At 46.7% G+C, this 13,016-nt stretch overlaps 1 protein-coding gene across 1 annotated transcript in view; it reads right to left on the bottom strand.

The window, feature by feature from the left end:
* Nucleotides 1–2,774: 2,774 nt before the first annotated feature.
* LOC132575544 (coiled-coil domain-containing protein 102B-like) overlaps nt 2,775–13,016 on the bottom strand; it is a 104,942-nt gene continuing 94,700 nt past the window's right edge. Inside the window, exon 6 of the mRNA XM_060244355.1 lies at nt 2,775–3,115. Coding sequence (XP_060100338.1) covers nt 3,110–3,115 — 6 coding nt within the window. The 3' untranslated portion in view covers nt 2,775–3,109. The remainder of the gene's footprint in view (nt 3,116–13,016) is intronic.

Raw genomic sequence — 13,016 nt, 5'->3', positions numbered from 1 at the left:
AGAGGCAATTATTAACCCATTGTTCTACGTCCTTGCGCATGCCCGACCACCATCCAGTTTTTCTTACTCTTTCTAGGGTGGCATCTTTGCCTTTGTGTCCTTGTTCATGGACAAATAGGATCAACTCTTCCTGTGTTTCAGTAGGGACTACCCAATGAGGATTCCCTTCGCTGTATATGGCCCAATATACTCCTTCCTTTTTCTCTATCACATACCGGCCAGTGGGATCCTTCCCTACCTCAACTAGCTGTATTATCATGGGGTCTCCGTCCTGAAGGATGACCAGGTCCAGATACGGGAAAAATCGGGAAGCTTGCCTTCTAGTTGTAACTGCACAAACCGGAAAGAATTCTTCCACCACCTCTGTGTCCAGGTCTGCATAAGTGGCTGCCTTTGCTAACTTGTCTACCCTGTTGTTCCATTGGCTAGCAGGGGATGAGTCCCTCTGATGTCCTTTGACATGGGTAATCCAGGTTTGGCCAGTTCTGGCTAGAACACTCCCAGCCACACTATGCCATTTGTCTGGGTGTGGTATTGGTTTTCCTCCTGAATTCATTCCATCGTTCTCAAGCCATCCGGGGAGCCACATGGTGATGGCTTTGATCACCCACTCTGAGTCTGTATCTATTGCTAAGGAGATCTCTAAGGGCTCAAAGAAAAGAACCCTCTGGAGAGCCTCTATTTCTGCTGCTTGACTGGAGTGGGGACGTGCAGAGCCGGAAAGCTCATATCCGTCTGAGGTTCTAATTGCTCCAAATTCAGTCACGGCTCTCCCTCCTACATGTAATGAGGAGCTGTCACAAAATCAATATGTGAAACCCTGCAGCAGTGCTTCCTCTAGGGATCCTCCCCACACCGCGGGCCATATATTCCTTTTAAGTTCAGGTATAGGGCATTTGTGTTCTGCTCCCACAATCATCAGACTGTAAGGAGAGGGCGGCTTTTTGACTCTTTTTGAAAATCGATGCCTTTGTTTACCAAGGCTACCGTCCACTGTGCAATCCTGTTAGTGACCTGCCCGTTCTGAATTTTCCCTGACAGAATATACTTCAACAGGGGGGGTGTGGTCTGTACTATAACTTTTGCTCCCCCTATAATGAATTCCTAGTATTCCAGACTCCATACTAGGGCTAAGCACACCGTCTCGCAAGGGGTGAAGCGTTTTTCTGGCTGTGACAGGTTGCAGGATGCGTAAGCCACAACCCTCATGGCCCCGTTCTGTTTTTGGCTCAAGGTAACAGAGATACTTTGCTCAGATGTGGCCAATTGAATATAAAATGATCTTGTCATGTCAGGGTGTGTTAGTGCGGGGCCTTGTAGAAGGCTTTGCTTGAGATTGGCAAAGGCTATCTGCTGTTCCTTCCCCCATTCCCACTGTGCCTTCTTCTTAAGCAGTGCATAGAGCGGATGGGCCTTATCTGCAAAATAGGAAGCTGCATATAAAAGACAGGGAGCAAGCAGGTAAGGAAATAGAAGTTCTGTGATGCCTTCTACTCAGAAAGGAGACCATGATGAATTTATTTATTTATTTGTTACTTTAAATTTCTATCCCGCCCTCTCTGCAAGCGGACTCAGGAGTTGAGCCTGATAACAGCTGTCTCCTTGCCAATGGGCTCAATAATATGCCCCATTTGTTCACATTGGGAAACTTTAAATATGTTTTTAAATTTGGGTTTTTCATATAGTTCCTACAGTCACATAGATGTGTGTGTATGTATGTATGTATGTAGGGGGTTCTTTTGTAGTATGTGGTATGTAGTATTCTATGGTATTTTTTAATGGTACCAGAAAAGATTATCTGCAACTAATGGGAAAGAATGTGAGAACAAATATATGCGTGTGTCAATCTGTGTTGTGTTGAGTCAATCTATGATCCATCTAGCTTGGTGCTTTTTCTTATGAGTGGCTGTGTCTCTCTAAGGTCTTAGACAAGGGCATTGTCCAGTCTTGGTACTGGAAATCAGCAGACATTTTACTTGAGACCATAAAAATCATGTGCTCTGCAGCTGAGTTATATAGTGTGGGCAAAGCCTACAAGAAAAGGGAGGTGAGAGGGGACATAGGGAGTAGCTGATGTTTATGTTAAATGAAGAAATCCATTGCTACTTTATGCCCATCCATTCTCAGTTTTATAAATTGTTTTAGCCACTTTGCAATATTCTAAATTTTTATTATCTGCCAGCACCTACACTAGAAATAAGTGAAAGAAGAGCTATTCAGTATTCTAAAAACACTATTTTAAACATTCTTTTCTCTGCAGTATGGCTGCAGTTTCCAAAGTCTTCTTGTCTTGTTCAAGTTGTTGTCAACTTTGGCAGCTATGCTGTAGCTTCTGTTGGAAAAAGCTGCTTTGTACAGTTGCACAGACATGATTAGGTAATTGTGACAAGTTTTCCCAGGACTGTTTGGTTTCATAATACATTGTTATGCTTCTAATCATTTACTGCAGTGTACAGATGGCAAAAGTAGAATATTTCCAACAAACAAATCACAAGCTTAGCAAAGGTAGGCAATTAAGCTTTGCCAAAGACACCAGAGCTCAAAATAACTTTAAGAAGCATTTCCCTCTGGTAACAGGCATATGGAATGTAAGATGGTATTTATAGTATCAATAGCTGTAGTCAGTCTACCCAAATATATTCAGAAGCAAGTAACAGTTACATTTAAGATTATAATATACACAACAATGACTATATAGAAATAACGCTTTTAGATATTTTGAAGAATAACAGGAATTGTTCGATATATACTCCTGTGCTGGAAAAGTCCCATGATTTATAAAAGTTATCTTTATTAATTATTAGCAAAACAAAAGGCATGCTATGCATTGCTAAAACTGCAAAAGGGGGCAACAACATGACATTTAAGTGAGAAGGGAACGTTAGTAAGATTCTTTTAATAGAATAATAGATGTGTACTAAGGGTATCAAATTGAATATCAGTAAGCACAGAATATATTGATGATACCAGACATAATATATAGGTGCTCTTTATCAGGTTCAAAAGAGCAAAGACCATGAGACTTGGAGACTACCAGGCAATGCTGCACAGTTCAAGTTGCCCACATATTCTTGAGCAGCATGATGACTGCAAAGTTGGTTTCTACCTTTTACACCTATGGGATAAAAAAAACAACCGAGATATGATTAGGCAGTGATTTAATCTTTTGAATACAACAAAGGAAAAACTAAATGAGAAAATAAGGCATACAAAGAGGTGGGCAAATGGAAATTGTGATGTCAACATAGCCAAGTCAACTATAGTACTGCAGTATATACTATGTGTGCTGTATAATTACAGCTGCCATATTAATTTAAGATTTGTTGAGTCTTCCCTTGGAAACTAATTTTCTTTCAATACTTACCTGTAACATTTTAATCCACAAAATATTTATTTTAATCTAATCTCATAGTAATAAAGCTAAATTATTGTAGTGGTCAGAGCACTGGACGAGGATGGAAAAAACTTGTATTGAAATCTGCACACAGTCACAAGCTTCTGGGATGACTGTTGGCTACAGTATCTATCAGGCTAACATACCTCACAGAGTAGTTGTCAGAATAGAATGGGGAGGAGGTAAAGCATGTCTGTTATTTTCAACCTTTGACAGGAAGACTGGGATAAAAATGTAATAAGTAGGATCTTGTACAACAGGTCATAAATATAACTATAGTAGTGGGGGGCGGAACCAAATGATTAATTTTCAAGGCTCTACAAAACTCATGGTTAAACTATTGTGAGCTCAGCTTTTCAGGATACACATCCAGTTTGGTGGCTCTGTAGGTTCCTGCGCTGTAGTCTCTTTGACAGAAAGTTAAAGAGTACTGTGGATTATTCTGTAAATTAATTACACTTCGTTTAGTTAGTCACATTTTTTTTAAAAAAAAGGTAGTCCCCCTTGCAAGCACCAGTTGTTTTCGACTCTGGGGTGACGTTGCTTTCACAACGTTTTCACGGCAGACTTTTTACGGGGTGGTTTGCCATTGCCTTCCCCAGTCATCTACACTTTCCCACCAGCAAGTCACATTTAAGAACATAACAATAGCTCTATCAGTGGTCCATCTAGTCCAGCATCTTGTCACACACAGGGGTCAGTCAGTAACTCTAGATGGCCAACAACAGGGCACATAGGCTGAGATATTTCCTGATGTTGCTTTCTGGCACTGGTATTCAAAGACTTAATCTCTTAATGTGGAAGTTCCCATTAGCCACCATGGCTAGCAGCCACCAATAGACATTTTCCATGAATCGCACTAATCCCCCTTTAAAGCTGCATAGGCCAGTGACTAGGTGAAAGTGCACTTAAGTGAATGGAGGGCAAATCATCGCATACCCCCACACTAGCTGTAAACCACATTTCCTAAAGAACTCCTGCATCTTAGCTCACTACTACTGCACAGTATAACCTATGCTGTGGAGTCTTGTGAGCAAAAATTCAACTTTGTGAGCTACTGGCATTAAAGTTACAAGCTACTGCAAAAATTAGTTTGCTCTGGGGTTATTTTTCCTGAGCTAAGACAACAATGTGTGAGCTGGAGGCTAAAAAACTGTGAGCTAGCTTGCACTAACTGAGCTTAGAGAGAACTCTGACTATAACCATGGTTAAGTAGGCTTATGCATGTAAAAATCTCAATCCATCCTGCACACTGTTCATCCTGCACACATATTACTATAAAGATAGATTCAGGTGGGTCTGAAGCAACAGAACAAAGTTTGAGTCAAGTGGCACCTTTAAGACCAACAAAATTTTATTTTGGGTATAAGTTTTCATGTGCATGCACATGAATAAAACTGTCTTAAAGGTGCCACTGAACTCAAATTTTATTGTGTTACTGTGGTCGTTAAGAGTTACAAAAAAAATGTAACTGCAACAAATACCATTTATATGCTTAACAGCTTTCTTCAACCTCCACCCCATCTACTAAGTTCTCTTGCATCTGATTAGTAACAAGAGATACTATATGTTGCTGGAGCTTATATTTGGCAAGGATGTTCCATGGGTGGAATGCATATGGCCAGTATAATGGTTCATTGTTCATGCATGAAGTCTGATAAACAGATTACAATCTTATCAGTAATATGGCTGAATGCTCCAACTCAAGTTGGAAAATTCTAGCAGAGGCAGGAAGTACAATACTTCAGATTCTATTGTACTTGAGCCACAAAATTCTTACAGTGATGTCAGTGTAAGCATTATTGAGAGCATGCCTTTTGTAAGCCTTTAATGACCCACTATGTGGCATTAACAGGAGATGATCGGCCTGGGGATTCCAGTGCTCCTGGGGAGGGGAAGATATGACGGTGGGACGAGGCAGAATTATAAGGGAAGGAGGTTGAGACATAATAGTGCTCGACCCCCTTCCAGCCTTCGCCCCATCCCGAAGGTGACAGGTAGCGGGGCCAGGTTGAATCACCCGCCTCCGTCACTGGTGTTATGCAATGCCAGGTCCATTAATAATAAGACCTCTGTCCTACAGGAGTTCCTGACCGAACAGGACATGGACCTGGCTTGCGTGACCGAGACCTGGGTGCGTGAAGGGGAGACGGTAGCTCTCTCTCAGACCGCCCCCCCAGGATACTCGGTCTTTCATCAGTCACGGACTAGCGGGCGGGGGGGTGGGGTGGCACTTTTCATACGAGAGGCTTACTCCTTTAGGGCTCTTCCGGCTCCAGAGATTCCGGGCGTTGAATGTGTTGGCCTGATGTGGGATGTTGGGGAGGGGTTGGCAATCTGGCTGGTGTACCGACCGCCTAACGCACCGGCCGGCGCCCTACCATCCCTGGTGGAGGCCGCGGCGGGCTGGGCGCTGGAGCACCCAAGGCTTTTGGTCTTGGGTGACTTCAATGTCCATGCCGACGACGCGGCGTCCAGCCAGGCGATGGACCTGGTGTCATCCATGGCGACACTAGGACTCTCCCAGGTTGTTACAACACCCACCCATCAGGCGGGACACATGTTAGACCTGGTCTTTGTGGCCGGAATATCAGTGACTGATATTGCAACGGAAGCAGTGCCATGGTCAGATCACTTTGCCCTTAAGGTCCGTATGGAGGTGTCACCCAAAACCTGTTTAGGCGGAGAGCGTATTTTAGCTCACCCGCGGAGCCTGATGGACCCGGAACGGTTCCTAACGGCTCTACGGGATACCTGGCCCGCTGGCGATTCCCTGGATGATCTGGTAGAGTCCTGGAACGATGGGCTCTCCAGGGCCATTGAGGAGATCGCACCCAGGCGCCCTCTGCGCCCCCGCCCGAAACCGTCGCCCTGGTTTAACCGGGAGCTGCGGCAACAAAAGCGGGAGCTCAGACGACTAGAGAGGCAATGGCGGCGTACTCGAGACGAAGTGACCCGAACATCTTATAGAGAGAGTTTGAAGGCCTATGAGATGGCAATCAAATCCGCAAAGAGAGTATTCTTTGCGGCTAAGATTGCGTCCGCAACCTCGCGCCCGGCACAATTATTTGATATAATTAGAGGACTTACAACGCTGCCACAAGGCAGGTTAAATTCTATTGAATTGGAAATCGGCTGTGAGGCTTTTGCGAAATTTTTTGCGGATAAAATCGCGTCACTTCGCCCCGACCCCCCTGCCAGTTTGGAGACAGTTAGCGAACCTGAGGCCCCGAGCCTGTCTTCGGACTATACTCTGGATGGCTTTAGACCCCTCAGCCTGGAGGAAGTTGACAGGATTCTCTTATTGGCTCGCCCAACAACTTGTAAATTGGACCCATGCCCTTCCTGGCTTATTAAATCTTGCCAGGGGGATCTTAGATATCCTGTGCGGGATATCATAAATAGATCCCTAACGGAAGGGCACTTTCCAACGCCACTCAAAGAGGCTGTGGTCCGTCCCCTCCTAAAAAAACCATCTTTAGATCCGGCCCAATTGGCACATTATCGGCCGGTTTCTAATTTGCCCTTTTTGGGTAAACTTATTGAGAGGGCAGTGGCGATACAATTACAGAATTTCCTGGAGGACGCTTCCATCCTTGACCCATTTCAGTCCGGCTTCCGCCCGGGACACGGGACGGAGACAGTGTTGGTCGCCCTAGTAGATGACCTTCAACGGCATCTGGATCGGGGTGGCTCGGCGGTGCTGATGCTGTTAGACCTGTCGGCGGCGTTCGACACGGTCGACCATCGGCTACTGACGTGCCGCCTCGCCGACGCAGGGATTCAGGGGTTGGCCTTACAGTGGCTTTCCTCTTTCCTGGAAGGTCGGGGACAAAAGGTCGCAGTAGGGGGGGAGCTATCCCAGAGGCGCACACTTGATTGTGGTGTGCCCCAGGGGGCGGTTCTCTCCCCGATGTTATTCAATATCTATATGCGGCCTCTTGCCCAGATAGCCCGAAGGTATGGGCTGGGGTGTCACCAGTATGCTGATGACACCCAGCTCTATCTACTGATGGACGGCCGGCCGGTCTGCGCCCCGGAAAATCTGGACCGGGCATTACAGGCCGTGGCTGAGTGGCTCAGACTGAGTGGGCTGAAGCTAAATCCTACGAAGACAGAGGTCCTTTGCTTGGGTCGCCGCGGCCCGGGGGGGGGGATCCCCCTGCCAGCTTTTGACGGTGCACCGCTGATGGCGGCGGACAGAGTCAGGAGCTTGGGGGTGCTGTTGGAGCCTTCCTTAAAGATGGAGGCTCAGATAGCAGCCGCTGCCAAGTCCGCATTTTTTCATCTTAGGCGGGCAAGGCAGCTGGCCCCCTTCCTGGAGCGCGACGACCTAGCAACAGTGATCCATGCTACGGTCACCTCGAGGTTGGACTACTGCAATGCCCTCTACATGGGGCTGCCCCTGTCCCGGACTCGAAAGCTGCAGCTGGTGCAGAATGCCGCGGCCCGGCTGTTATTGGGTCTCCCAAAGTGGGGACACATTCGGCCGGGTCTTCGGACTCTGCACTGGCTTCCAGTGATGTATCGAGTCCGGTACAAGGTGCTGGTTATTACCTTTAAAGCCCTATATGGCCTGGGACCTGCCTACCTGAGGGACCGTCTCTCCCCATACGTTCCCCAGAGAGCACTGAGGTCAGGAACACAAAATCTCCTCTCTATCCCCGGGCCAAAAGAAGCCCGCCTGAAAGTCACTCGAGATAGGGCTTTCTCCGTTATGGCCCCCACTTGGTGGAATCAGCTGCCGGAAGAGGTGAGGGCCCTGCGGGACTTGGTTCAATTCCGCAGGGCCTGTAAGACGACCCTCTTCCGGCTAGCTTACACCTAGCCGGGATGGAACTTGACGTAACTGGCCTGCCATCTGTTTATATAAAATGATATGTTATTGGTTTTAAGCTGCTTTGTTTTTATGAATTGAAATGTATTGGTTTTAATGTTTAAATGTGAAGTATTTAATTGTTCTATTTAAATTGTTAAATTGTTATTGTTGGAAGCCGCCCTGAGCCACTCCTGGGAAGGGCGGGATATAAATCCCGAATAAATAAATAAATAAATAAATAAATAAATATGTCTGCTTTTGCTTCGCTGTTTTATGGTCAAACCTAACAATAGTTGATATGCAATCTGTGGGGTACTTGGAGAGGGGACATCAGTATGATGTCAACGGGGGGTATTGATTTCCTGTCTTGTTCAAACTGCTTAGATAATGAGAACAGGGAGAGAGCACTGTACATTTTATGCTTTGTTTTTGTTTTGTTCCCACATATATTTTGTGTCCGCTTTCTTCTTGCGTATTTGTATTGGGGTCTTTCTGATTATAAATATTTTAATTAAGAATAGTTTAGAAGGTGTTACAGAATTTTGCAAGGATTCTTCTCTTGAACACCTGCTTTTCCTTGAACTCAAAAGAGGACATTTCCAAGACTTGAACCTTTGGATTTTTTGTATAGTTGACTTTACAATGAGAAGAGCAGCTGCTGGTTTTATTATATAATGAAAATGTTTATATTACCATGACACAATGAGATTTTTTCCCTGGCCTTTCAGAGTCTCATGTATGGAACATCCGTCACTGCCAAAAGCATGCCATTAGGTTTATTAGAATAAATTTCACATTGAAAAACAAGCACTTGAGTTTTATAGCTACAGTCCACCTGAACCTTATCAAATGTGTTTGTGGGGACAATAGTAGTCAAACATCAAGTTTTATGTCTCTCTCTCTCTCTCGGCTTGACTTCGCGAACGAAGATTTAAGAAGGGTGCAGTAGTCCACGTCTGCTGCAGGCTCGCTGGTGGCTGACAAGACCAATGCGGGACAGGCAGATCCGGCCACAGTGGCTGCAGGGAAAAGTCTGGTTTGGGGTTGGTGCTGTAGCAGTGCGATTCTTCCTCAATCTCCTTTTGTCCTCAAGACCAGCTATGCGTGCGTTCTCAAAGGAAGAGACAGCCTGGTGGATGGTGTGCCTCCACGCTTTGCGATCTGAGGCTAGGTCAGACCACTGGTGATGGTTGATGCGACAGGTGCCAGTCAGTCAGTCAGTCAGTCAGGTGCCAAGGGATTTCTTCAAGGAGTCCTTGTACCTCTTCTTTGGTGCCCCTCTATTTCAATGGCCGGTGGAAAGTTCGCCATACAGAGCAATCTTGGGAAGGCGGTGGTTTTCCATCCTAGAAATATGCCCTGCCCAGCGCAGCTGCATCTTCAACAGCAGTGCCTCGATGCTTGTAACCTCGGCCCTCTTGAGGACTTCAGTGTTGGTCACAAAGTCACTCCAGTGGCTGTTGAGGATGGTGCGAAGGCAGCGCTGATGAAAGCGCTCAAGGAGTCGCAGGTGATGACGGTATAAAACCCACGATTCGGAGCCGTAGATGAGGGTTGTCATCACAACCGCTTTGTAAACATTGATCTTTGTGCCTTTTTTCAGATGCTTGATGCTCCACACTCTTTTGTGCAGTTGGCCAAATGCATGGTTTGCCTTTGCCAGCCTGTTGTCAATCTCCTTGTCGATCTTGGCATCTGAGGAGATGATGCACCCCAGGTAGCTGAACTGCTGGACTGTCTTCAGAACTGATTCACCCACAGTGATGCAGGGAGGGTGATAATCTTCCTGGGGTGCAGGCTGATGGAGAACTTCTGTCTTCTTCAGACTAACTTCTAGGCCGAATAGCTTGGCAGCCTCTGCAAAGCAGGACGTCATATGCTGCAGAGCTGATACCGAGTGGGAGACGAGTGCAGCATCATCAGCAAACAGTAGCTCTCGGATAAGTTTTTCCATTGTCTTGGAGTGAGCCTTTAGTCGCCTCAGGTTGAACAGGCTGCCATCAGTGCGATAGCGGATGTAGACACCATCGTCATCATCTAGATCTACTGCGGCTCTCTGAAGCATCATGCTAAAGAAGATCGTAAAGAGAGTTGGCGCGAGAACGCAGCCTTGCTTTACACCTGTGCCTATTGGGAAGGGCTCCGAGAGGTCATTGCAGTGTCTGACTTGGCCTCGCTGGTCTTCATGTAGCTGGATGATCATGCTGAGGAACCTTGGGGGACATCCTAAACGTTCCAAGATTTGCCACAGGCCTTTCCTGCTAACGGTATCGAAAGCTTTGGTAAGGTCGACAAAAATCACATATAGACCCTTGTTCTGTTCCCTGCATTTCTCTTGGAGCTGCCTGAGAACAAATACCATGTCGGTGGTGCTCCTGTTAGCTCTGAAGCCGCACTGGCTCTCTGGGAGGAGTTCTTCTGCAATGGTGGGCACCAGTCTGTTCAGGAGTATTCTGGCAAGGATTTTGCCTGCGATGGAGAGCAGGGTTATCCCCCGGTAGTTGGAGCAGTCTGACTTTTCCCCTTTGTTCTTGTGTAGAGTGATGATGATTGCATCGTGAAAGTCCTGTGGTAGTTTGCCTTGTTCCCAGCAGGTAACAAGTACTTTGTGAAGTGCGCTATGTAGTACTGTGCCCCCATGCTTCCAGATCTCTGGTGGGATTCCATCAACTCCTGCTGCCTTGCCACTTTTCAGTTGCTTGATGGCTTTAACAGTCTCTTCTAGGGTGGGGATCTCATCCAACTCTGTTTTCACTGGTTGAAGTGGGGTAAGGTGGATTGCTGAATCTTGAACTACGTGGTTGGCACTGAAGAGAACCTGAAAATACTCCGACCACCGGTTCAGTATGGATGCCTTGTCTGTGAGGAGCACTTGGCCATCTGCACTACACAAGGGACTCTGAGCCTGATATGATGGGCCATATATTGCCTTCAGGGCTTCGTAGAACCCTCTTAAATCATCAGTGTCTGCACACAGCTGGGTTCTCTCTGCAAGCTTGGTCCACCACTCGTGTTTGCCAAGTACTCCTTTCCAGGCTTCCGAGTCTTTACCTACTCTGGCATTGAGGTCGCCAAGGATGATCACCTTGTCCTCTGTAGGGGTCTTCCATACGAGGTTGCATAGATCAGCATAGAACTTGTTCTTTTCTGCAGAATCTGCTTGAAGGGTTGGGGCATACACACTGAAGAGTGTTGCATGCTGCTTGTTTTGAAGTGGGAGGCGCATGGACATGATGCGATCTGAGTGACCTGTTGGCAGGTTTTTGAGTTTGGAGGCAATGGAGTTCCTGACCATGAAGACAACGCCAGAAAGGCGGCTCTCAGCCTTTGACTTACCTGACCAGTAGAGGGTATAGCCAGCACCATGTTCTTGAAGACTACCTTCCTCAGGGAAACGGACCTCACTGAGAGCTGCTATGTCAATATTCAACCTGAGAAGTTCGTGGGCAACTAAAGCAGAGTGTCGTTCAGGGCGAACACTGTCTACTGTGTCAAGCATGGTTCTGATGTTCCAACACGCAAGCTTTAGTCTTTGCACACTTTGTGAGGCAGGTGCATGCCTTTTCTTTGTTGTTATTTTTCGACCACAAGTAAGGATGCCCGTTGACCGCGGCTAGCCAACTGTGGGGGGGAGACGAGCTTTGTTTAGGCCACCTTTTCTAGGCCCCTCTCCATGTGGAGCAAGCAGTGCTGTCCCTAGATAAGGCTGCTTGGTCGTTCAGGGTGCTGCCGAAAAATGCTTTTGTCTCCGGGTCAGCATCAGGCGACCAATACCCTGAACCTCCTACATGCAGGATCGGGACTGCGGCTTCCAGTGGCATCTTCCACCTGCCGTTTCGCCCCTTGCCCATCGCTGCAGGACTTGGTGTGTTGTGGGTTGTGGATGTGGATATGCCCTTCAGGCCTGCGCAGAGGAATTTTTAGGTGAAGCACAGTGTGCGCGGTACTGGCTCCACCCTTTCATCTTGGGGTCATCTGCCATGGCCCAGTAAGCCGGGATGCCGGCAGCGAGTCCTTCAGGTGGTAGGTGTTACATTAACGAGCTCTATCTGCCCGGGTTTGATGTTAGAGTTTTCCTTCTCTTGGGGGGGAGGGGGTGGGCTCCCTCTTGGGTATCCTGCCCCCCCTGGGAAAGTGTATGCGCAATACATAGCCTCTCCTTTCCCGGTTTAGTGAACGCCGCGTGGTCACTGTCCGGCTATGCCTGGCAGATGGTCACTGCAATGGCCTCTCCTGCATTACTGCATCTGTGGCAACACCTTCCCGCTGGTCCCCCCCCGTTTCTCACAGAGTTTGCCACGTCATGGTGCGACTGAATGTCCGGCGGTATAACCGGATGGGCAGGCTGGGCTCACCAACCTTTATGTCAAAGGACATAGTTAATTACATTGTTTAAAATCATGTTTAAAAAAGCTAATTCATGAAGGATATGACAGCTTCCACTGCTTTTGAACTACACAATGAATGGGAGGTCCATAACTCATGCTATGATAAAGCTCTAACTCTGAATAAAGATGGCATGAAGATTCACTCTCTGGCATGTTCAGTATAAAGATCTTAGATCTGCACACAAGATAAATGTTTAGCCTCAGGAATGTATGGAAGTTAAGTACAATGTGACACCAACAAAGTTATGCCTAGGAGTTGTTTCAAAAATGAAAAGGGAAAAAGTTGCATATCTATTAAAAATATTGCAGGCTTCATAGGTAAACAATTTTTAAAATAAAACATACAGTGCATAAGATACTGAGGGGAAAAAATCCCCAAGAAAACAAAATAAAGTACTTGAAAACCTGTGGCCCC

The sequence above is a fragment of the Heteronotia binoei genome, chromosome 7 (assembly GCF_032191835.1).
Source record: "Heteronotia binoei isolate CCM8104 ecotype False Entrance Well chromosome 7, APGP_CSIRO_Hbin_v1, whole genome shotgun sequence".
Lineage (NCBI taxonomy): Eukaryota > Metazoa > Chordata > Lepidosauria > Squamata > Gekkonidae > Heteronotia > Heteronotia binoei.
The sequence above is the reverse complement of the archived record's forward strand: the minus strand, read 5'-3'. Positions and strand labels throughout refer to the sequence as shown.